Source organism: Centroberyx gerrardi, chromosome 17, assembly GCF_048128805.1.
Source record: "Centroberyx gerrardi isolate f3 chromosome 17, fCenGer3.hap1.cur.20231027, whole genome shotgun sequence".
NCBI lineage: Eukaryota > Metazoa > Chordata > Actinopteri > Beryciformes > Berycidae > Centroberyx > Centroberyx gerrardi.
This window is the reverse complement of record NC_136013.1, coordinates 14,048,038-14,070,192: the sequence shown is the minus strand read 5'-3', so window position 1 is coordinate 14,070,192 and position 22,155 is coordinate 14,048,038. Positions and strand designations below refer to the sequence as shown.

The 22,155-nt window shown below is 44.8% G+C and overlaps 1 protein-coding gene across 1 annotated transcript; it reads left to right on the top strand.

The window, feature by feature from the left end:
• The first annotated feature begins 804 nt into the window (after nucleotides 1–804).
• Nucleotides 805–20,294, top strand: prkcha (protein kinase C, eta, a). The gene is made up of 14 exons (XM_078289364.1): nucleotides 805–1,383; nucleotides 5,087–5,150; nucleotides 7,905–8,058; nucleotides 8,160–8,194; nucleotides 8,399–8,481; nucleotides 9,087–9,216; nucleotides 9,314–9,447; nucleotides 9,562–9,699; nucleotides 10,142–10,315; nucleotides 12,055–12,209; nucleotides 15,804–15,942; nucleotides 16,640–16,828; nucleotides 19,133–19,279; nucleotides 19,573–20,294. The coding sequence occupies exons 1-14, from the start codon at nucleotides 1,033–1,035 to the stop codon at nucleotides 19,720–19,722; spliced, it is 2,043 nt and encodes a 680-aa protein (XP_078145490.1). The 5' UTR covers nucleotides 805–1,032; the 3' UTR covers nucleotides 19,723–20,294.
• Nucleotides 20,295–22,155: the final 1,861 nt, after the last annotated feature.

Sequence of the window (22,155 nt, the reverse complement as noted above, 5' to 3'; positions counted from 1 at the left end):
ACAACCCTCTGTGCTCAGTAAGGTCATGTCTAAGAGGTTGTTTACAAGACAGTCTGTATCCTAGGGATGTGTAAGATCTGGGACCCGGCCTCTTTATTTGAAACAGCTGGAGGAGGGAGATGCGGTGTGCTGACATTTGGCAGAGTGGGGTGAGGGGTCAAGTCTAACACCAATAAAGTCCAGACTTTGATCGTGGCATTTATGGATGGACCAGACTTCTCCAAAGTGACGACACCCACAGAGACAGAGAGAGAGAGAGAGAATGGCATTTAAAGAGAGAAAGGGATAGTGGTATAACATTAAAGACAAAGAAGAACAAAAGAAAGAAAGAAAGCCAGCACTCCTCTGTTCACCATCTGTAACTATTTAGGCTAAAATACGAATGAAGGAGCCAAGTGTTGACTGGAATTTAAATCTATTTAATTCTAGGCATACAAAAACACAAAAAAAACATTGTAGACTTATCATTTAGTTGCCAGTAGTCACTAAAAGCCACAAGGAGGCGCTGTTTCCTCGCGCAGAACACGGGACAGGTGAGTCACGATGCATCATGGTAATTATAGTGCCGGGTTTCCCCTCGGTAAACAAAGACTACAAACCTAACCACGTGACTGTCAAGCCATTATTGACAGGTTGAGCGCGGGCTGGTTTGTGCACGCGCTGTGTGTGTGTGTGTGTGTGTGTGTGTGTGTGTGTGTGTATGTGAGAAGTTATGCGGAACTTCTCGTGCCTCGTCCTCGGCGTGTTTCTGCTCTTGCTTCCTATTCACTGAAGTCGCAGGCTTCCTTGAAACAGGTTCAGAAAGTGTTTCGCAGGCTGACAGCGACAAGACGGCTGCAGCGAGTCCGGCGCAGAGGAGCGCAGGCGGGGGCTTCACCTGAGAAGAGTCCCATTCAAGATGAGAGCAAGACTTGACACAAGCGGCGTGCAGGCTCTTTGATACCTCGTTTTTTTTTACTTTTTAAATATTTCCTCTCGCTTTTTGAGTGCTTTGTTTTTCACGGTAGCCTTACTAAACTAAACTAAACAAACATGAAGTTCAACGGGTTTCTGAAGCTCCGGATCGGCGAGGCCGTGGACCTGAAGCCCACCACCTTCTCCCTCCGGCACGCTGTCATCTTCAACAAGGCGTCCCCCGCCCTGGACCCCTACATCGTGGTGAAGGTGGACGATCTTAAAATTGGACAGACGCACACCAAACAGAAAACCAACATGCCGACCTACAACGAGGAGTTCTGTCTCAATGTCAACAACGGGAAACAGATCGAGCTGGCCGTTTTCCACGATACTCCGATTGGATATGATGACTTTGTGGCCAACTGTATAATTCAGTTTGAGGACCTGATTAAAACCTCCAACACAGAAGAGACTTTCGAGGGATGGGTGAGTAAAACAGATCTCACTGGAAGCTACCAGGGGTGTAACGTTAAATGAAGAAAAAATACCCTTATTAACCAGGCAAGTTGACTGTCCCCTTAAAGTCGAGATGAAATGAAAAATGCATTTTAAAAAACTAATTAGGCCTATAGTAATCTCCTATTTAATTTTAGAAGGATACTATACAAAACTTAGTATATCTTGCAGCTACTATGGTTAAAAATTACAACAGAAAACCCTAATGATAGTTACACCCTGGTAGTTAAAAATAGCACAAAGTTTAATGAAGTCACCATAAACTCCTTATGGAGCACCACAGCCACACTATAAGTCTCTTTATACTGTAGGAATATTGTAGTGATTTTTCATTAGGGACAATACATTCTCATTTACAGCAATAGCAACAACAGTAGGGCCTATTTTCTATGTGATCTAACCCTTGACACCTGCTGAATGGTATTTATGAGAGAGTGACTAATATCTTCTATGCCCAAGATCATCAATTAAGATTGAGGAAACAAAACATTCCTTTTAACCTTGGTGTGTTCAGTGCACCACAGGACAGCTCTAGTTGAGAGGGTTAAGATGTTCTCTCAGGCGCTGCCAAGGAACGTCCTCACATGTTCAGGCGTCTTAGGGCAATGTAGTGGACAAGAGACCTTCCGCCTCCTTCACATATTGACTTAGAGGCCTTCACTTTACAAATAGGGTCTGAAACCGCACACGCCTCTGCTGTGCAAAGGTGTGAATTCTGCTTTCTGTTGGCCATGCAGGCTTGCTATGCCATGTAAAGCACAAGAGGTGCACAAACTAGCAGCACCCTGGCCTACGCTGCCTGTGACCTGCCACTGCAAACAAATGTATGACAATAACACCCTGCCTTGGCATCCCACGCCGCCAGCAGTTACCATGGGTGAAAGGTAAACCATGCATGGTAGATTAAGATGCAGTGCAAGCGTTCACCTTAAACGTAAGCACTTTCTTTGCTCAACGTAGACATTGGGCGATTCAAAGCAGAACGAAAGCCAAAAGCTCATAACAGCTCATGATAAAGGCCTCATACAGAATTTCAGCTTATCATTTCTTAGTGTTCTTGGTGGCGATGCTGTGCTCAGTATTCCTCCACATTTCCCACGACTTCAGGTGACAGTGACGCAGACGGAAACCTGCATCTCACACTGGAGTTTCCCTCCTCTGACTGACTTTCGCCCCTCTGGGACTGAGCCATTCCAGGTGTCAGTAAATGTAACCTGAACCTGTCGGGGCCTGGAGCAGGTAGAGGTGGTATCGACTGTGTACCATAAAGGCTAACACTCACTGTCCTCCTGTCTGCATGCTGCTGGATCATTATAGGTGTCTCTCCTTGAGCAGCAGGATAACGCAGAATTCTGGTCCAGCTACTGTCAATCAAGACTGACTTCATGCAAATCTTCTTCAAGACACCAAAGCAGTGAGGGGAAGCGGCATACAAATGGAGCTGCCCTGCTGCTTCTAGAAAAACTAGAACTAATTCGTTAGTGCAGTTGGCTTTCTCACTTCAAGGTGCAAGCTTGAAGTTATCAGCTAGATCTGAACTGTGAAAACAGTTTTGTGCCTCGTTGGCTCTAGAGAAGTGTCAGTGGGCCTGTCTCTCGTGAGGCGGCAGAGGCGAGGGCACAAGCCTCCACACGCCCACGCTGCTGTTTATTGCAGCTTTCCCACCGTCTGATCGGCGCTAAAGGGCTCACAGCGGCTACAGCGCTCAGTCTCTATTGGCTCACAGCCAGATGCTCTACTTGGCTCTCTCTACTTGGCTCTTACTCTCTCTTGACTCTTATGTTCACCCCTTCTTCTGCAGACAGGCCACACCTCCCATCATATGCCCTTAAACTTCACAAAACACTGGAGGTCTTTGCTGGATTTCAAGCATTTATGCATAAGCCTTTAGATTAAAATGGCTTTAAGACAATGGAAAATGTAGCACATTCAATCAGGTGTGTCCACACTCTTGACTGGTAGTGTTTACTCCCTTTCCAGCCCTGGGTCTTTAGAGAGTGAAGCTGTTGCCATCATTGACCTTCTGAGGCGATCACCCCATGACATCTGTACACAGTACGATGCAAGCAGTCAGTGATAGCTGCTGGTGTGTCATCTCCTGCTGTGGCAGTGGCTTAACCTCTTCTGCCTCCCACCCATTTTGCTCACATCCTCACCACTGGAGGCCAGTTGTTTCCATTGCCACCCACTCCTCCCACTGCCACCCCACCCGTCACCACTGCTGCCACCACACGGGCCGTGACATTTCTGACTTGATGTTACTCAATTTGATTCATTAATCAAACTTGATTTTTTTTTACACAAGAAGTCAACTGTAACCTGTATCTAAGCATATGCAGGCCTGTATAGCCAGAGCGGTTTCTCAGACTTGATTGATGACGTCCTCCCAAAGAGTATTAGAAACTGAAATCGGGTTAAATATGGCCCCTCAACATTTTCCAACAAAATGTACTGCTTGCTCGACTGAAACAGGCCCCTTCCCCGTTTCTAAAAAAAGACATAAACTTCCTCCTCTGTAATGTAGCAGTTGAGTTTCTGCTTTTTAAATACATCAGCCTCTCAGCACATACATCTATTACAGAGCAGAACGGCTCCATCTTCATCTGACTCCAGCTCTGTCGCTGTTTACCTTAGCTGCTTTACAGACAGGAAGAAAGAGAGAGACTTTCAGAGAGTGACTGATGCGTTGCAGTTGTCATGCTTTTTTTTTTTTCTCCATTGGAGCTTGGGCAAAGTAAACCATGGTAGGAATGCCAAAGATGGCACTGAGATCAAGTGGACAGGTCAAACTGGCTGCCTAGTGTTTAGACTTGAGATGCAGGGTGATAGGAGCAGGGAACTGATAATGAACTCTTCCTTCAAGTAAAGAAGTTCGAAACAAATGAACTCTTCCTTCAAGTAGAGAAGATCGAAACAAATGAACTCTTCCTTCAAGTTGAGAAGATCGAAAGTTTCAGACCCAATATATCACTTCTGCTGCAGACACCCAGTGTTTTCCAGTCGGGTGTGTGTGTAACACAAATAGATCTTTATTTGAGCTTGCAGTGACCAAAGTTTCCATTCGGTGGTTACTGCAGGAAGCGTCTTACTCTGTCCCCGGCCGCATCTGTCGAGACCCGCTTCTGTATGTAGGTCCTCTTAACGCTTAACTTGGACATTTGTAAGTCATTCCTCTCAGCTGAGCATGGTGTCACTGCAACCACTACAACCAGCCCAACCCGCTAGACCTGCTCTCTTGCCTGTCTGTCATGTTGTCTGAATTCTCCCCACGTTACACATACACATCGAAGCATGCACAAATATGCACCGGCATAGCTGCATCCATAGCATACCGGCATTACAGGACACAGGCTCGTGTCACGCAGATACCACTGCACATATTTTTCACCCTGTTATTATGAGCCAAACCATCTTTGAACTAACAAGTCTTCTCACGAATTGTTATTTGTATTGTCTCCAGTGTTTCTGGTCAAATATATCATGTTTGTGCTCAACTTTATTGTGATGTATGTTTAATATATGTTATCTTTAGTTACATAACTGAATTAGTTGTGATTTTTGAGAATAAATTACTATTGTGGTGGGTCTTAATATCATTCTGTTTACCTCAGTGTTTTGGTATACACAAATATAATATGTGTGTGTGTGTGTGTGTGTGTGTGTGTGTGTGCAGATGGACTTGGAGCCGGAGGGCAAGGTCTACGTCCTTATCACACTCACTGGATCCTTCACTGATGGTAAGACCGCCACACTGGACCTTAATGCAACCCTATTTTCCTCCTCACGCATAAATATCCCCGTCCCACTTCCCTTCCTCCGTTCATGTCTTTTTATTTCACGCACTCTCGGAAAAACAGCGCTAACCCTTTCCACCGTCTCAGTCAGTCCTCCTGTTTTCTTCTCTATACGGCCACCACCTCCTCCTCCTCCTTTTGAATCATCAGTGATATCTGCCAGCCATTAAATGCCCACAGTGTAATAAAAGAGGCCGGTGCGTGCATACCTGAGTGTGTGCGTTGAGTGTGAGAGACGTGAGAGTGACACGGGCAGGTCGGTATGCGCTCGTCTGATTAATGTGTTGTGATGAGAAGAATGCTTTCTTTCCCCGGATGTCAGTGTCACGCTCCTGCTCGGCGGCGGCGGCGGCGTGTTGGGAGGCTTCACTGGCGTCCCGCAGAGCTAAGGCACTGTAGTCTGTCTGACCTTCAAAAGTCAACAGTCTGAGTCGCTCGGCAGCTCCCTCTAGAGGCTTTAACGCTCTCACCGCTCCCTGAGACTCGAGCCTCTAGCAGCCCTGACACAGTATCTGTACCTGAAATACATGTCAGTAATGTTTTACCTACCGAGGTGTAACCGATCAAATAAGACGAACGGGAAATGAGCCGCAGGCGATCTTGAGGAGAAGCCTGGTTAGTGGGCTTCAGTTCTCTCATCTCACCCCACCCCCCCTCTCTCTCTCTTTCTTTAAGTTCCCCTTTTATGTGCTGTCACGCCTGAACGCATGTCAAACCTCACAAAACGCTGCACTGCTATTCTGGAGAATAAGTAGCGGTGTGTATGATAAATATTGAACTAGCGATTGTTATGTTTGTACATGAAGCTGTTGCACTGTGGTGTGACTGGCTGGTACTGCTGTATTTATTCTGTGATCTGTGCTCTTCTGCGTTGTATTTGGTCTTTCCACACTGTTGGATATGAAGGCTAATGTGATGTGGGAGAGCGCATAGGGTTAGTCTCAGACTTGGTAGGTCCAATCATGAGTTGACTGCTTTGGTCTTGATTAAAAGCACTGATGAAAGTGCTGAATATTAGTTATTATTTACTATCTGCAACATCTGATGGACCACTGAATGAAAATGATGTCGCTCCTTATGTATTGAGTGAGTTTCAACAGTTTGACGTGAAACAAGCCACAGCCAGCAGGAGATTTCATCACAGCCAAAGCAATTATTTGAATTGTTCATTGGCTCTAAGAAAATAATAATATAGGATGCTGTGTATTAGCGCTGCATAGGCATAGTAATGTTGACAGCTAGTGTTAAAGTGGCATTCTGTACAGCAGTCAAGAATGCTGTTTGTATCTCATTTTACTGAGCGGAAATTTTGTGTTATGTCGTAACAAATGAAGTGTAAATTTGAGTGTTTATTGGCAAATAAACACTCAATTTGTACCACTAAGATTTGTTTTAACTTCTTTCCCACTGCTGGAAACTGGCAGCAGGCCTTACAGCAGAGGATACTGCCGTTTTCCCCAACCAGTCTGTCTTCCACCCCTCGCTTGTTTGATTTATTGGCCGTTTTATTTTTTGTTGAAGCAGTGGTTTGTGTGCGGTTCGCCTTTTCTTCTAGTGCTGGCTGTGTGGTGCCAACATTTTCTACTTAACTTAAGGCTGTGAGCTCAGTTGTTTTCTGGTCAAAAACCCAGAACACACTGGAAAGAAGGGTTTCGGGTTAGGCCCCAAAGTAAGCTCCTGTCAATCACCTACGGTGGCCTACGGGGGACAGTAGTCACATTCACACGTGAATATTTTACAAATCAATGAAAAAATGTGAACAGGTGAAATGAAAAAAGGGTATCCCCAATTTTTTGCCCCCTCCATTTTATTTCTCAAAAATGTTATGAACTTACAAGAGCATTTTTGCTTCAAGCCCCCTTAATAAATGACCTGGCCCGCTGCATCTTTTGAAACGGCCCTTATTTTACCCCACTTGCCCCCTGGACGGTCGACGGGAAAGTTTGTCTTCTAGCTTCTTGCTCAGTCACTTATTGTCACGTAACTTCTAGCAAGTCTATCAAGTCTACGTTGGTTCTTCACAATCACAAAACAGCAAGTCTGCCTTTTTTTTGTAAAACACAACAACAGTGTAGGTTTAAGGGCACAAGCACATAATGGAGAGCTTACAGTCTGTGTTTGTGTTAACAGTATGAGGTTTTGACTGGATTATAAGTCGTTTCTTCACCACAACTATCTCTGTTGGCGGGTGGGGGTGGGGGGGATGTGGGGGTCGGTTGGGGGGGCTCAGCAGACAGGTTTCCATTATGCATGTGTGGTTTTCAACACCTCTCAAATAGCTTGCCTGTTGCCTGTACAGAACAGCAGATATGCCGGTCGCATAGAGTCAAACCACACGGAAGTGCACAGACAAACTGATGCACCATGAACTTACACAATGTGACGCTCACATAACTATTGTTCATCCACAGTAGAAATCTCCCTCTGTTGTTCCATCTTTCCTCCACTGCATCCTGCCACAGTCTCTCTGTCCAAGTTGTCAAATGGCAATGATGACCAGGCCCAACACTCTCTCCATTTAATAAAAACTGATCCTTTATTGTGGCATAAAAAACAGATATTTTGTTTATATCGTTATATATGCCACAACACAGGATAAGTTTTTAATTGGGGAGTGTTGTGCCTGTTCATCCCTATCGATTTATTTCAGCCCGCACCTCTGCTCACAACTTTTCTCCCCTCATCTTGTTTTGTCAGACGATGCCATAGTGAAAGAGAAGCAGTTCAAGCAGTTCACGAGGAAGCGGCAGCGGGCCGTGAAGCGGAAGATCCACCAGGTCAACGGACACAAGTTCATGTCCACCTTCCTCCGCCAGCCCACCTTCTGTTTTCACTGCAGGGAGTTCATCTGGTGAGAAAGACGCCCGAGGCCGAATCACTGCTGTTGGTACGCATGTTTGATATGTAAACGCTACAGTGGAATATCTGACAGAGTGTGTTTCTCTGCTATAGGGGTGTGTTTGGAAAGCAGGGCTACCAGTGCCAAGGTGAGCAGCCTTTATTGTATCTCTCTCTCTCTCTCTCTCTCTCTCTCTCTCTCTCTCTCTCTCTCTCTCTCTCTCTCTCTCTCTCTCTCTCTCTCTCTCTCTCTCTCTCTCTGTCTCTGTCTCTGCCTTTTGACACTGCGCTTTAAAAATACACACATAGGTTAAGGATGTGATACTGAGCGATGTATTTGTTGTCACCCGCAGTGTGTACCTGTGTGGTTCACAAACGATGCCACCAGCAGGTTGTCACTGTGTGTCCACGCATGAAGAAGCCCACAAGGGAACCGGTAAGAACAGTTTAAGTGATAAGTAAACACTTTTATTAACTCAACAACTCTGTTTCAATTCTGTTCAATAGAGCGCGCACACACACACACACACACACACACACACACACACACACACACACACACACACACATCTGATAAACACCTGCAGTGACCAGCAGCCTGTACAGGTTCCTGTTTTGTGTTGAGGTGGTCACTGAGCCAGAACACTTTACCAAAAATGCTTGTTACAGCATGTAAATACTTTATCATATATACATCTGTACTTGTTTCAGCATGTTAATACTTTGGTGTATACATCTATACTTGTTTTAGTGTGTTAGTAGTATTTTTGCATGGTGTTTTACTGATTCTGCTAATCATTACAAGTTCCCCTGCCATGGGGGAATTCAGAGAGAGGCAAACGCCCTCTATGAGAAAAATAGGAACTAAATATTTTCACAATTTACTGTGCGTGTAATTTTATGATCTTTTAGATGATGTGCATGCGTGCTTGAACATACTACCTGCCTGCAGGCGGTTTAGTTTACAGCACGCTTGCTGTATACTAGATCGATAGATGCTTCTGAAAAAGCTCTTCCAGCACAGTGTTTTCTCTCCCTCAGTCCATAAACCAAGGCTTCAGCATCAACGTCCCTCACAAGTTCAACATCCACAACTACAAGTCGCCCACCTTCTGTGATCACTGTGGCTCTCTGCTGTGGGGAATAGTCCGGCAGGGGCTGCACTGCAAAAGTAAGAACCGAGTTCATCTGTCTCTCCAAATCAGACTCTCGTTCTCTCTCTGCTGTTTTAACCTCGGTGTCCCTGTCTGTGCGGTCTCTCTCTCCAGTCTGTAAAATGAATGTGCACATCCGCTGCAAGGGCAATGTAGCTCCCAGCTGCGGGGTCAACAGTGTGGAGCTCGCCAACAAGCTGGCAGAGATGGGTCTGCAGGCCGGGGGACTCTCCAAACGCAACTCACTGGTACGTACAGGCCGTTTAACAGAATGAGTCAAATGAGTGCTTATTCCACTCTAATGTGCCTAACTAGAGAGTGAATAATCAGGTTCTAATTGCTGGTTCTTCTGCTCTTTCCAGGCCAACAGTGCAGGCGAGAGCCAGTCCAGAGTGTCCACCATCAGGAGGGAGAGGGAGGAGCCTCGGCAGCAGACTAGACGGCTCGGCATCTCCAACTTCACCTTCCTCCAAGTGCTGGGCAAGGGCAGCTTCGGCAAGGTGGGCATGACAGCAGAGGATGATGGGAAAATGCTTTATGTGTGTAACAATGAAGTGATAAAAGGTGACACGCGGCTAGAAGGTGGGACCAGGTATACTGGAAGAAAATGGATATGGTCTATAAAAGATGAAGGGTTTTCATCCCATCCATCCACTTTGGAAAAAATGTGCTTGGTGAAATTAATCAGTCAATATTCCAAAAACTAGGATGATTCTAACCTGAAAAAGCGTAGCTGTTTTGTAAGGAAAGGTGCTACGATGACTCTTAACTTTATCCTATTAAGTACTTTTATGCCAGCAATCATTTTCTAAGAAAAGGCGGGGGATATCTTGTTTTGGAATGAGACTTATTCATTCTGATTAGGAAGCTGGAAATGGTATGAAGGTGACAAAAGACCAGTAAATTCCCATCTATCAAACTGAGTGTGTGTTTCCTCCACAGGTGATGCTAGCGAGGCTGAACGGTAAAGAGCGGGTTTTTGCGGTCAAGGTGCTGAAGAAAGACATCATTCTGCAGGATGATGATGTGGAGTGTACCATGACGGAGAAGAGGGTGCTGTCACTAGCCCGCTGTCACCCCTACCTCACACAGTTGTACTGCTGCTTCCAGACACCAGTCAGTACACACACACACACACACACACACACACACACACTGAGTTCCATATTCACAAAGTTTGCTTTGCGAGGGCAATCTGCGCATTTTTTGTGCCTCAGTTGCTTGAGCTAAAAGCGCAGAGTTTTTGTCTTTTTCACTAAGAACTTTATGCACATCAGTTTCATTTCAATCAGACAAGTGCTTGAGTAAGCAAAGAGCCCCTTCATCACCAGTTGTAAGTGCTAATCGCATGCTTCAGCCGTAAGACTAATCCACAAGGCTGGCACCCTTGCACCCTAAAGCACCCTCTATATTTGGAGCGTTCCCTGATCTGATCTGAGCTGGAAAACCCTCTCCTTTGCTTGCCTGACTTGTTGGTGACGATGTGCAAAGTCCTTACATCACCTTTCAAAGGATCTTATGTGCTACAATAACTTGGGGGAGTTCGTGTTGCAATGTGCAATCTCGATTCGCATGGCTTTACCAACAAATAGAATTTATTCAATGTCAAAATAATTACATTTACATATCATTTGCATATGCATAATCATAGCAGGTACAGGTTTTTTTTGGCCAGCATCCTTTAAACTCATTGTCCATGGTTAGTGAATAGCATGGCATTCTGATTTGGTCTTTTTGGCGATCTGGACCTGAGTTTTTGTCTTCTCTGTTGCAATACATAAAATGGTCAGCAGGTGGCAGCAGTGTCCCAGCCTTGTGTCACAGTTGGCTCAGTAGTGAAAGAATGTACAAGTGAGAGGGTGTGAGGGAGCGAATGACCCTCGGCATGCCAGAGCTATTCTTCCAGCCACAGACGGGTCGCAGCCTAATCTGCTTTAGATGTTTGAACCCCCCGCTGGCCTACTTCACCGTGGATCAAAATAGAGCAGCGCTGAGTGAAGGATTGACTCGATGATGCAGCCCCCCCCCCCCCGACCCAGACACATCCGCGCACACTGTTAAATGACTAACCTTTGTTCCATCAGTGCAGCTCTTCTTTCCTTTAGACACCTATGCATCTCTGTGCCCTTTTCCTAAGCACACTGCCAGTGACATCAATCAGATATGTGGCTTGATATGTTCTGTTTCATTTGGAGGGGCTTTTCATTTGGAAAAGTGCTACAAAAACATCAAGTTTACAATTATCTATGGTTTAACATTTCGTTGTAATATTAATATTAGTATCATTATTATATGTTGACTTTTTAAATATACACTCAGCTGTACAGCTAGACCACACACAGACATACCCTCTTCTGCCACTTGTAGAAAACATATTATTATGGACCACAAATGTAATCTCAGAAGGTAAACACCGGACCAGTCTAAACCAGAGCAGTTAAACGGTGTCAGCTATAGCTTTCCTGCCTGTCCTGATCGGTTCAGGGAGCTTTATGACCAGATCTGTACATCATGTCCTGCCCGCAGTGTTTATTTTCCCCAGGCTGCCATTTTCTAGAACATACATCGACCATAGCCTGTAATGAGAAAAAAAGATTTATGGATTTGATCAGCATGTTTTTGCCCTGCTGACTTGAAACTGCGGACAGTTGCGCATGAATCAGTTATATGGAATTGTGAAATTAATGACAAGCGGATATGTGTTTGTCATCACTCCTTCCTTGATGTGGGCTTGGCGTGTCTTGGTCACGGTTGCTTGGACTGTAACATGGGAGTTTTTGTGAAGCTGGTGTGGTTTGTGTGTACACGTGTGGGTGTGCTCACGCGTTAATATCACCTCCTCTTGTGTGTTACAGGACCGCCTTTTCTTTGTGATGGAGTTTGTGAATGGTGGCGACCTTATGTTCCACATCCAGAAGTCCAGGAAGTTTGAAGAGGCCAGAGCGCGTTTCTACACAGCGGAGATCACCTCCGCTCTCATGTTCCTGCACAGCAAAGGCATCATCTATAGGTGGGAAACAGGCGTACATACAATATAACCTGCTGTGTCGGTGTCATACTGAACAAGCTTATTATGTAGAGATCCCCAAAGCTTACAGGAATAGTTCACCCCAAAATGAAAATGCAGTCATTATCTACTCATCCTCATGACAGTCGAAACTACATGAAGTTCATAGGACCAAACACACAGCGAGTTAGTCCCCATAGTTCCATCTCAGCCTTCTCCCAAACTATTGAAATTAACGGTGCCATCTTTTTACAGCTCCAAAAAAGTAGAAAATGTCCATCATATTCCTCCAAACTCGTGCATAATTCAAGTGTTTTGCACTGTGGGTCCAAACGTCCAATATTGCCCTCATTGTTTCTAATATTTTCCTCACTGACAATTCTCTGGCTGCGCACAAGCCCTATAGCAGCGAGCAGAGTCTCCTGCCAGAGTGCTGACTACAGCATTGTCAGAATTTTCATTTTGAGGAAAACTATTCCTTTAATAATAGAATTTCCTATGAAACATTCATGAATTATGATAATCGTAGTATAGCTCCCATCCCAGCCTCAGATATTTGAGTATATTATTCGTTGACCTGAAGTTGAGGTGAGTGTGTGAAGCTGGTCCCATGGCAGGTCAGGTCTTCCAACACCAGTGTACGTGTGGAGCGGTTTAGTCCTTTTTAGGATGCTGTTGTCTGCTTTGAGTGGTGGCGCAGAGAGCTCCCAGCCACTCCATGATGATAAGGGGGCATCATGTGAGCGAACAGTAAATGCTGCGTTATATTTAGATGTGTGTGTTCCATGTCAGCACCCACCACACAGCATGACTGTTAGCCTGACATGCCAGCCACGCCTCCTCAACTTAATGGACGAAGTTGTAGCCTCAGTCGCTGTGTTATGTAACATAATTGCTTTCTCATGACTTAACTAGTTATCTCTCTGACCCCTTGGTCTTCAGGTAAAGGGTTGCTTTGATATGGAGGAGCCACAGCCTTTCAGGGTTAAAACAACTTCTGTCATTAGTGCTACAGTGTGTCCATGTTTCCTATAGGACTGACCACTTAAGGGAGTAGTTTAAAGGTGCCATGTTTTTGATTTCAAATATGCTATGGCTCAGGATACGAATAATGTTCCTCATGATATTTTGCAAACAGATGTAGTTTAGTTAAAAAAGTATTGATTGATTGAATTAATTTTAAGACTAAACAATCCTCCAGTATAGTGATACTGGAGGATCTGGAGTTAGTCTGAAAAAAAGTTAGCCTGTAAAAAAGGATCAAAGGACTTTAAATCAAATTCTAACAATGCCTTCATTAACCATCTTTTATCATATAAGTATAGATATATAAAAGCTCCTTTAAATCATGTAACTATAGTCTTGAATGCCATGACCAGGTTATCATTATAGTGTAAAACTCTCTTTCTGTGTCTTTGCATAGATTTCAAAAAACAAAGTAGTTTGTCTAGATACAGGTTTATTGTCTAACCACAGTCACAGACTCTGTGCGTCACAGTGCTTCAGCACTTCCTCTTCTCTTCTTAGGAAGTTCTGTTTTCCTCTCATTGCAACTGTACCTCTTACTTATTGAGTCAGTCATTCTTGCAGTATGAGCCAGTTCAGCAGCTAAGTGCGGGAGTTCATAGTTTATGTGTTAGCCTACATCACACTGTCCACCTGACCCGCTTCCCATAGAAAGAGGTTCAAAGTCAGACCTGTCTGTCGAGTGTGAGGAGGTTGATGATGGAGGAGAGGTGCAGTAGGTGCAGTGAGTTATTTGGGTGGGGACATGTACATGTGGAGACATAGCACAATGATGAGAGTGTGGCACTAAAGCTGCCAAGGTTAGGGGTTCATTTCCCACTGAGGCCACCCATGCTAAAAATGTATACACTACTGGTACTGTGAGCTGCTTTGAAGCATGAAAGCAGCACTAAATGGCCATGTGACTGGGGTCAGGACAGAGATAGCCACTTAAACAGAAAATCAATTTTAATGTGGTATTATAATACCTGTCAACACAAAACAAACCAAAAAATACTACTTAGGCCTCCATGTCAGAAGTCGTTTTATATCCAGGTTGTATTAAGCCCTAGTATGCTCTGAACTGTGTACTCTATGGCTGAATGGCCATCACGTGTTTGTAGTGGACTTGCCCCTGTTTGGCCTGTTTGTTCAGCCGTGAGGCTCCGGCACTATGAGCATCTGAGTCAGTGTTACACAATCAGCTTACTGCAGGGAAGAGCAAACCGGATTAATCCAACCATACCAATGTTGCTGGCTCGGCTGTCTGTCCGTCTCTTTCACTTTCAGTCTTTCTCTGTTCCTGTATCTGTCTCTCTGCCTGGGCCATAAGACAGTAACAGTAACATAAGACAGTATCATGACAACATATATTAACACAACTTATGAAGAGTTCAGTCCCTGACTGTTAAAGGGTCGACAACTTAGATGACCTTGGTGCAGCGTCGGGTCACCCGATCTCAGATTAGAGCTGAACTCCAGAGCAACACCAGGCAGGTTAAACTCTCTGTCAGATAACAAAAGGCTCCACCTTGCATGAGTAGAGAGGCGGAGCTTTCACTTCCTCTGGTTATACAGAGATCTACTTCAGCGCTCGGTGGGAAGGTACTTCCACTGAATATTACCACACATTTTTGTGTGGTAATATTATTATTGAGTTGCTTTCACTAAGATGCACAAATGATTCTTGTCAGTTAACATAAAGACACAATTGTCACAATTTCCATCTGTTAACTCAGATGAATGTGTGTAATTTAATTAGGACAAGGTTAGCTAGGGTTTCATCCCAGCTGTCTCTTGAAAAGAGCCTTTTACTAACTAAAATGAGTTAAATTCAGCAGCTTGGCTTTTAAATTCTGTGTATAGAAGTTTGTGGTAGAAGTATGATTCTAAATGTAACTTTGCATTACTTTGGAAAGTGAATATAATTGATAATGGGTTTCAAATTACATAGTTACTCATTAACAAACTATTATTACTTCATTTACTGCCAATACAGCCGACAACAGCTAATTCACTATGCAGTAAATTGGATCTGCTTCCACGTAACAACATTAGCTAATAGCGAGTATATTGCCTTTCCAAGTAACGATGGACAGCAAGAGCAATTGAGGCCACATTGTTATAGTTAATGTCTTGTTGGAAGTCCTCTTCATGTTCCATTCTGACAGGTAAATATTGACATTAAAGCGCTTCTTCCTTCTCGCCAGCCCAACTGGTCATCTGCATGTGTCAGAGTTTTCCTGGCTGCTATTGGTCAGGCAGGCATCTGTTTGTCAGTTCAGAAGTGTCTCCTGCTGCCAGAGGAGCCTCGCTGTCCTCAGATGGCCTTTTCTGTGTCTCTCCCACCACTAATTTCGCCCTCCTCCCAGATATATTTATAAACCCCACTGACGGGGTGCGACTGGAGACTGTGCACAAACTGACATTTTAGTGAAGACAGCCTTTGGACAATTGGATTTTAGTGTCTGATTAGCTTCAGGCCTATACTAGGATTCAGATAATGATGTGTTTCTGTGTGCTGGATAAAAAGTTCCCTAATAGAAATATCTCACTGTTTCTGTTTCTCTGTGTTTCTGTCTTGCCTTCTAGGGATCTAAAGTTGGACAATGTTCTTCTTGACAAAGACGGCCATTGTAAGCTGGCAGACTTTGGCATGTGTAAGGAGGGCATGTTTGACGGCGTGGCCACCGGGACTTTCTGTGGCACCCCTGATTACATAGCTCCCGAGGTCAGTTTCTACCCTCCTACTGAACAACATCACTTCTAGTAACAGTATACACACACACACACACACACACACACACACACACACACACACTGTGCACCAAGACTCATAACTACTAATACCAAAGACTGTGAGATCCTTTATCCACCACGTCTATGATACAACTCATTTTTCAGTTTTGATACAGTTCCCAATCCCATCCTCTCCCCACATCACTCCACCTCACAAACACTGTGGTCACTGCTCATGACTCCACACGTATTTCTGTCTTACTGCAAGGCAGCGCACCTGTGTGGATTTGAGCCAAAGCCCGGCTTGAGCCTCTTGTCGTTCTGAAGGGCCGTGTTGACCTGACAACCCCTGATCCCCTGACAACCCCTGATCCCCCTCATCTGAATGCACCATGAGAGACGTGCTTTGTTTTCTTAATGAGGGACTGAGATACTCTGCGGTGTGTGTTAATGTTTGCGTGGAAAGCTTTTCGGAGTTTTATTTATGACCAAGATTTATGTGTCTGGATTTATGAATGGCTTCTTTGCCATCCTCAACACTTGGTCCACAGTGTGCCCCATTTACAGCACGTTAAACACCCACACACACACACTAACTGAACATCATGCCGCGGTTTCCAGTTTGCCGTTAAGCTCCCCGATGCTCTGAGATGGCTAACTTGTTGGCATGATGTGATTTGCTTCCACAGATCCTCCAGGAGATGCTGTATGGACCCTCTGTTGATTGGTGGGCCCTGGGGGTGCTGCTGTACGAGATGCTGTCGGGACACGCCCCCTTTGAGGCGGAGAACGAGGACGATCTGTTTGAATCCATCCTCAACGAGGAGATCGTTTATGCCTCCTGGCTCAGCACTGAGGCTGTGAATATACTCAAAGCTGTGAGTCCACCCTCAGTTTTACGCCCGCTTTCAGTTTTGGATTCAGTTAGTAATAGGTTAACAGTAAACATGACGCAGGACAGATTAATTTGTAGTAGTCTTTGGGTGTTGTATCCTGTTGGCAGGAGTTTACACTTCTCAGGTTGCCTCTGTCAGACAAGACTCCACATTGTTCACATTATACAATTGCAGGAAATGCCTCAGACTTTTTTTTTTTTTAACTGTGATCTAATGGCAGAGGAAATCGATTTCTCACTGTGGACGCATTTAGAACACTGGGGGGAAAACCAATAAGCAGTGTACGGTTACTAAAAGACCAGTTTCCCGCATTGTTGGATGCTCTAATGAGAGAAGCCGAGGGATGATAGAGCTGTGATCTGGACATGTGGAGGGAAGAGCTGCTGGATACAATGAGAGACCACAGGTGGAAGGGCTTTGCTGTGGATTTCTGTGATCAGGGTTTGTTATGTGTTGTCCTTCAGACCGACTGGCTGCAGAATGAATGGCAGCCTCACAGAGCGCTGCCAGCCAGCTGTTGGGCCTGACTCTTATGTAACTACATTAAGGCACGGCCCACTGCCCAGCCACAGCATACACGCTATAAATACAGCGACACCTCCTTCCGCCGTTCCTCCCTTCTTTGCTCTCTCCGCTCCCCTTATCCTCGCTAGCCTTGTTCTTCCAACATGCTTGAGGAAGCACTGGTGCAAGCTCCATCGCCGGTTTGCCCCTGGCGACACGTGTTACGTAAAGACGAGTGTCGGTGTGAGCGGATTTGAACGCTGCTGCACTATTTATACTGGAGGCTGATCCAAGGTTTTCCCTTGTTCCTGTAAGCAAGCCCACAGAGTTCAGTGAGCAGGCCATACAGGTTTTTGAGAGGATGCAACAGTCTATTCAAATTATTCCCAATGTGGTGAGTTTGGGTCTGTTGAGAGTGTATGCCATCACATCCCATGAAACAGAAATTCCTTGTAATCTTGTAATAAATAAAGATTGTTTGCTCCGTAGTGCTTTGTGTAAAGCAATTGTACGAACAGGTGGACACGGCGCCTTATATTTGATAATCAAATGAAACTATTGTTCTCCTGCCTGATTGCTTTGCATGCATCTGTTACGGTGCAGAATGGCTTTTTCTCCATCCTTCTGCTGCAGTGCTGACATGGCAGGTCTGGTAGAGTGGATGGCACCGCTGACGTGGAGCCATGGAAAGATGGCATCAGCTTCAGTGGATTAGTCTTTTTTTTTTTTTTTTTCAGTTTTGTGGTCTGGAGAGTTGGAGAGAAATCCAGATGGCTCATGAACTGACTGACCCCTGCTGCTCACCTCACCATTAGTTTCACTTTACTTAGAGGTGCATTCCCACCTCTTCATCTTTTCGTCTCTTCTTATGCGGCATTTTCCTTTTTCCACATGCGCTTCTTTTCTCATCTCTTCTCTCTCTTGCCCTGTGCAGATAGTTTTGCTGAGACTGCTGTGTTGTTCAGGCCAGGACTCTGGTAGTTAATACTAGTTTGGGGCAGATGTGGCAAGACGTATTAATCTCTACGTGGACTGGGGGTTAATCTGGCCCCCGTCACTCCTGAGAGAGAGGCTCGTTACTTTGTTTTGGCCCCCCATCTGAATGTCACCACCAGCCTTGAGGTGTGTGCAGACTCCTCACCCAGGAGAGAGCTGTCCCAAACACATTTATTTGTTTCTTCAGTTTCTTCCCCGGAGGCCAGGTTGAAACACTGTTTTTAATTTTGAGTTTGTTTTGTTTTGGCCTCTCCCTCTGGCCTCTCCCACCTACAAGCATCCGACATTTGGTTGCAGAGAAAACAACAAGTGATTCACTGTTCTGTCGTTGGCTCGGTAAGCGCAGGTGTATAACACCAGGAAGTTGAGGCAACATAACTGCAGTTTCCTGGACTTGGTCTGTCTCCAGCGACGCGTGGTGGGAGGTGCCAGAAAATCCTCCAGGGTGTGTGTGTGTGTGGGGGCGGGAGGTGGGGACTGACGGGATGTCATCCTGGCTCTAGTCCAGTTTGGCATTGCTCCAGAGTGGCTAGTATGATCCAGCCAAAGCTAAAGACTTGCTCACTCTTGTATACAGATCATCTATAGATAATTCATTTCCTTACTTGATATTTGACCGATTTTATACAGTTTGATCCTTTTTGTGTTGATGTTGTTTCTGTTCATGTAATGAGCTTATGAAATGTTATCTCTTTAACATAAATTTTCTTGATATTATGCTGGGTTCTTTTTTGATTCCTTTAGTGTAAAGTGTCTTTGAGTTCACCCATGTCTCTGTTTCTCCAGTTCCTGACCAAGAACCCAGCGCGGCGTCTGGGCTGTGTGGCCTCAGAGGGCGGGGAGAGCGCTGTGACCAGCCACGCCTTCTTCACTGACATCGACTGGGACAAGCTGAACCGCAGGGAGCTAGAGCCGCCCTTCAAGCCCAGGATCGTAAGTGACACGCCTGGTATAATTTATAACATGATGGTGGTGTGTGTATACAAGATAATGGAGCCAATGTGTAGACACTACGTAATGTTTGCCTTTGTCTTACCTCGCGGCTGTAATTGTGCTATAAGGCAACTTGGCTACAATTATGTTGTGATATAAGCAAAGGTTCTGACAAATCCTACCTGTTAATTGCCAGTTGCATCAACGTTTTCAGGGATGGTGCCATTTTTCACCAGCAGATAATTGTGTGCCTTTACCTCTAACAAGAACAATTCTTCATTATCCCCCTCCAGAAAACAGCAGAGGATGTAAACAACTTTGACCCGGACTTTACCCAGGAAGAGCCCACCCTCACGCCCATCGATGACCCCCTCATCCCCTCCATCAATCAGGACGAGTTTGGTAACTTCTCCTTCACCTCGCCTGAACTGCTGGAAAGCTAGGAGTCTCCTCACTGACTGTCGGCCTGCACTTCTCTGACAGGACCCTCTAACTGTTGCTGTATAGTTTTGTCTCAGACTGTTCCCACTGGTACATATGATATGTGACAGTACACAGAAACATGAAGGTTGACCGTGCCACGGACCGAGCCAAATAAATGCTCCTTCAACAAGAACTGGGGCCGCACTTGATGAACTCTATAGCACTTGAAGGCAACCATATGAGCTTTTGAATTGTCATTCAATCTTTGACTATGATATGGCTGTATTATTGGGACTCATCCATGTATGGGTCTATACTGAAATGGTATAGTTGACATCATGACCTGTTGAACAGCCTTGTGGATCCCATCATCGCTCATCATGCAGAGAGAGAAAATGGCTGCCTTCTGGAGAACAGTGCTGAATAGCCTGGCTGAGGTCATGTCAAGGCTCATGTTAACAGACTCATTACAACTGTATGGCAAAACTGTCAGAATTTTATTGTGAATTTGCTCCGCACAGATGAATGAATTTGCTTCCAGTTACTTAAAATGAAAAAGCACTTTTGGAACAAAGGGGTAAAGTCTGTGTTTTGTGTTTGATGATCTATTTCTGCTCTAGCACAGAAAAGAGAATGACAGGAATCAATTCTTATTTTAACCAACTCTGCCAGAGATTCCCAGAACAGTTGAGCTGCCTGCTAAAATCCTGGAAGGACTGACTGAGCATATGAAATAGTTTCTCAGTGATGTGACTCTACTGCAGGGAAAAAAGTAGTCAAAACACGCACATACCCACACACAAACACACACACAGCGACTGAATGAGAATCATTGTTTATTCCCTTTTCTTTCAAAAGAAGTGTTATATGGAAAGGCGCAGGACTTATTCTAAAAAGCAACAATCTAGCATTTTTTTCTAGGAATGATGAAAGGTTGAATCAAAGGGATAATGTTTATCTGAGTTTATTAGAGTCAATTTCAGATGGCATTTGATGTGTAGAATTCCACCAGTCACCCTGTAACAAGTTGGCACCCTTCTCTATGACTAAGGTCCCTTTCACGTAAATGGAGCAGCCAAACATCAAGTGGATGATACAAGATTTCATCTGAGGTGAAAACACTGTGGTGATTCATACTGATTGTGAAATTCTGAACGTTTGGAGATTTCACCATGCACTAGTGCCTGGGTCAGGAGAGTCCTGTATGGCAAAGGTTAACAGCAAACGCCATAAACAGGGGAGCAAAATAATCCATTGTCAAGTCTAGGTGAGTCTGTCTGAAAAGTTCTCAAGAGCAACAGCAGTCACTTAGTGTCTCTCTCACACATTTCTCTCAACAAACACAGCGTCTTTGAAAAGTTCCAGGTTTGTGGGCAGACAGGTTGGGTGTTGCCAGCTGAGCAAGAGAGCTGTTTTCAAACCTGTAAAACTAACAAGGTTATTGAATATTCCCCCTGCTGCACACTTCAGCTGCCCTCTTTACTTGAACATGAAATGGAAACTAGGAAGAGAGAGAGAGAGGAGAGAGAGAGACAGAACTTGAAACCTTAACCCTATCATACAGTAACATTGGCCAATCAACAGATTTTATCGTCACAAACCAGTAGAGAATAAACAGGAAACCACACAGTGTCATGACTGTTGCCTTTGATAGCAACAGGAAGACATGAGAAGGAATCTTGCTTTTTTTCTCTATAAGGCTCTTAAACTTTGCCAGGCATGCTAATGTTCTATTAGTAAAGGAGACTGAAAACAAAACACCAAGAAAGAAAATCTTGCCTTGAGGGGGAATCTAGTGTGAAATGCGGCGCTGCCCCGGGCTGACCCTGCCCAGACGGGACGACCCTGACCTGGCAGAGGGAAGATAGATGCTTCCTGTTAGTTAGAATGAGGAAGTCTTCAGGCTCCGCACCACATCTGCTTATCTCCTCAGCCCCGCTGCCCTGCGGAAGACTTGCACTGCAGAATAAATAATTAAAACGCGCCTGCGGTGTGTGTTCTGAATCTGAAAACGGTGTCACCATCCTTTGACGGCACCAAAGGAAGAGCTACTGTGATGAGTGTGCAATTCAAAATCATACTTAACACTAGAAAGATACAGTATCTTGCCATAAAATGCATTTGTATCTTAAGTCAAACAGCTATTTAGATTGAGAAATTCTGTTTACTACCAAAAACTCCATTTGAGCTAATGGAGTTTTTACTAGCCCAAAGCTCTTCTTATCCTGCCTTGATCCCTTTTTAGTCTCTGATTTACTTTAAACATCAGTTTAGCTCAGGATTTAGAGGTGCATTGATCTTGGGGGGCTTTACAACAGCCAACTAATCTGCTTTAAGCTTTCCTTAACAAGGACGGTCGCCGTGCGCAATGCAAGAATAGGACATTGGGTGAAATGACTTGACTTTTTATTTGTTTACCCCTCAGTGTGTCCCTGTCTGGCAGCTTTCCTCGG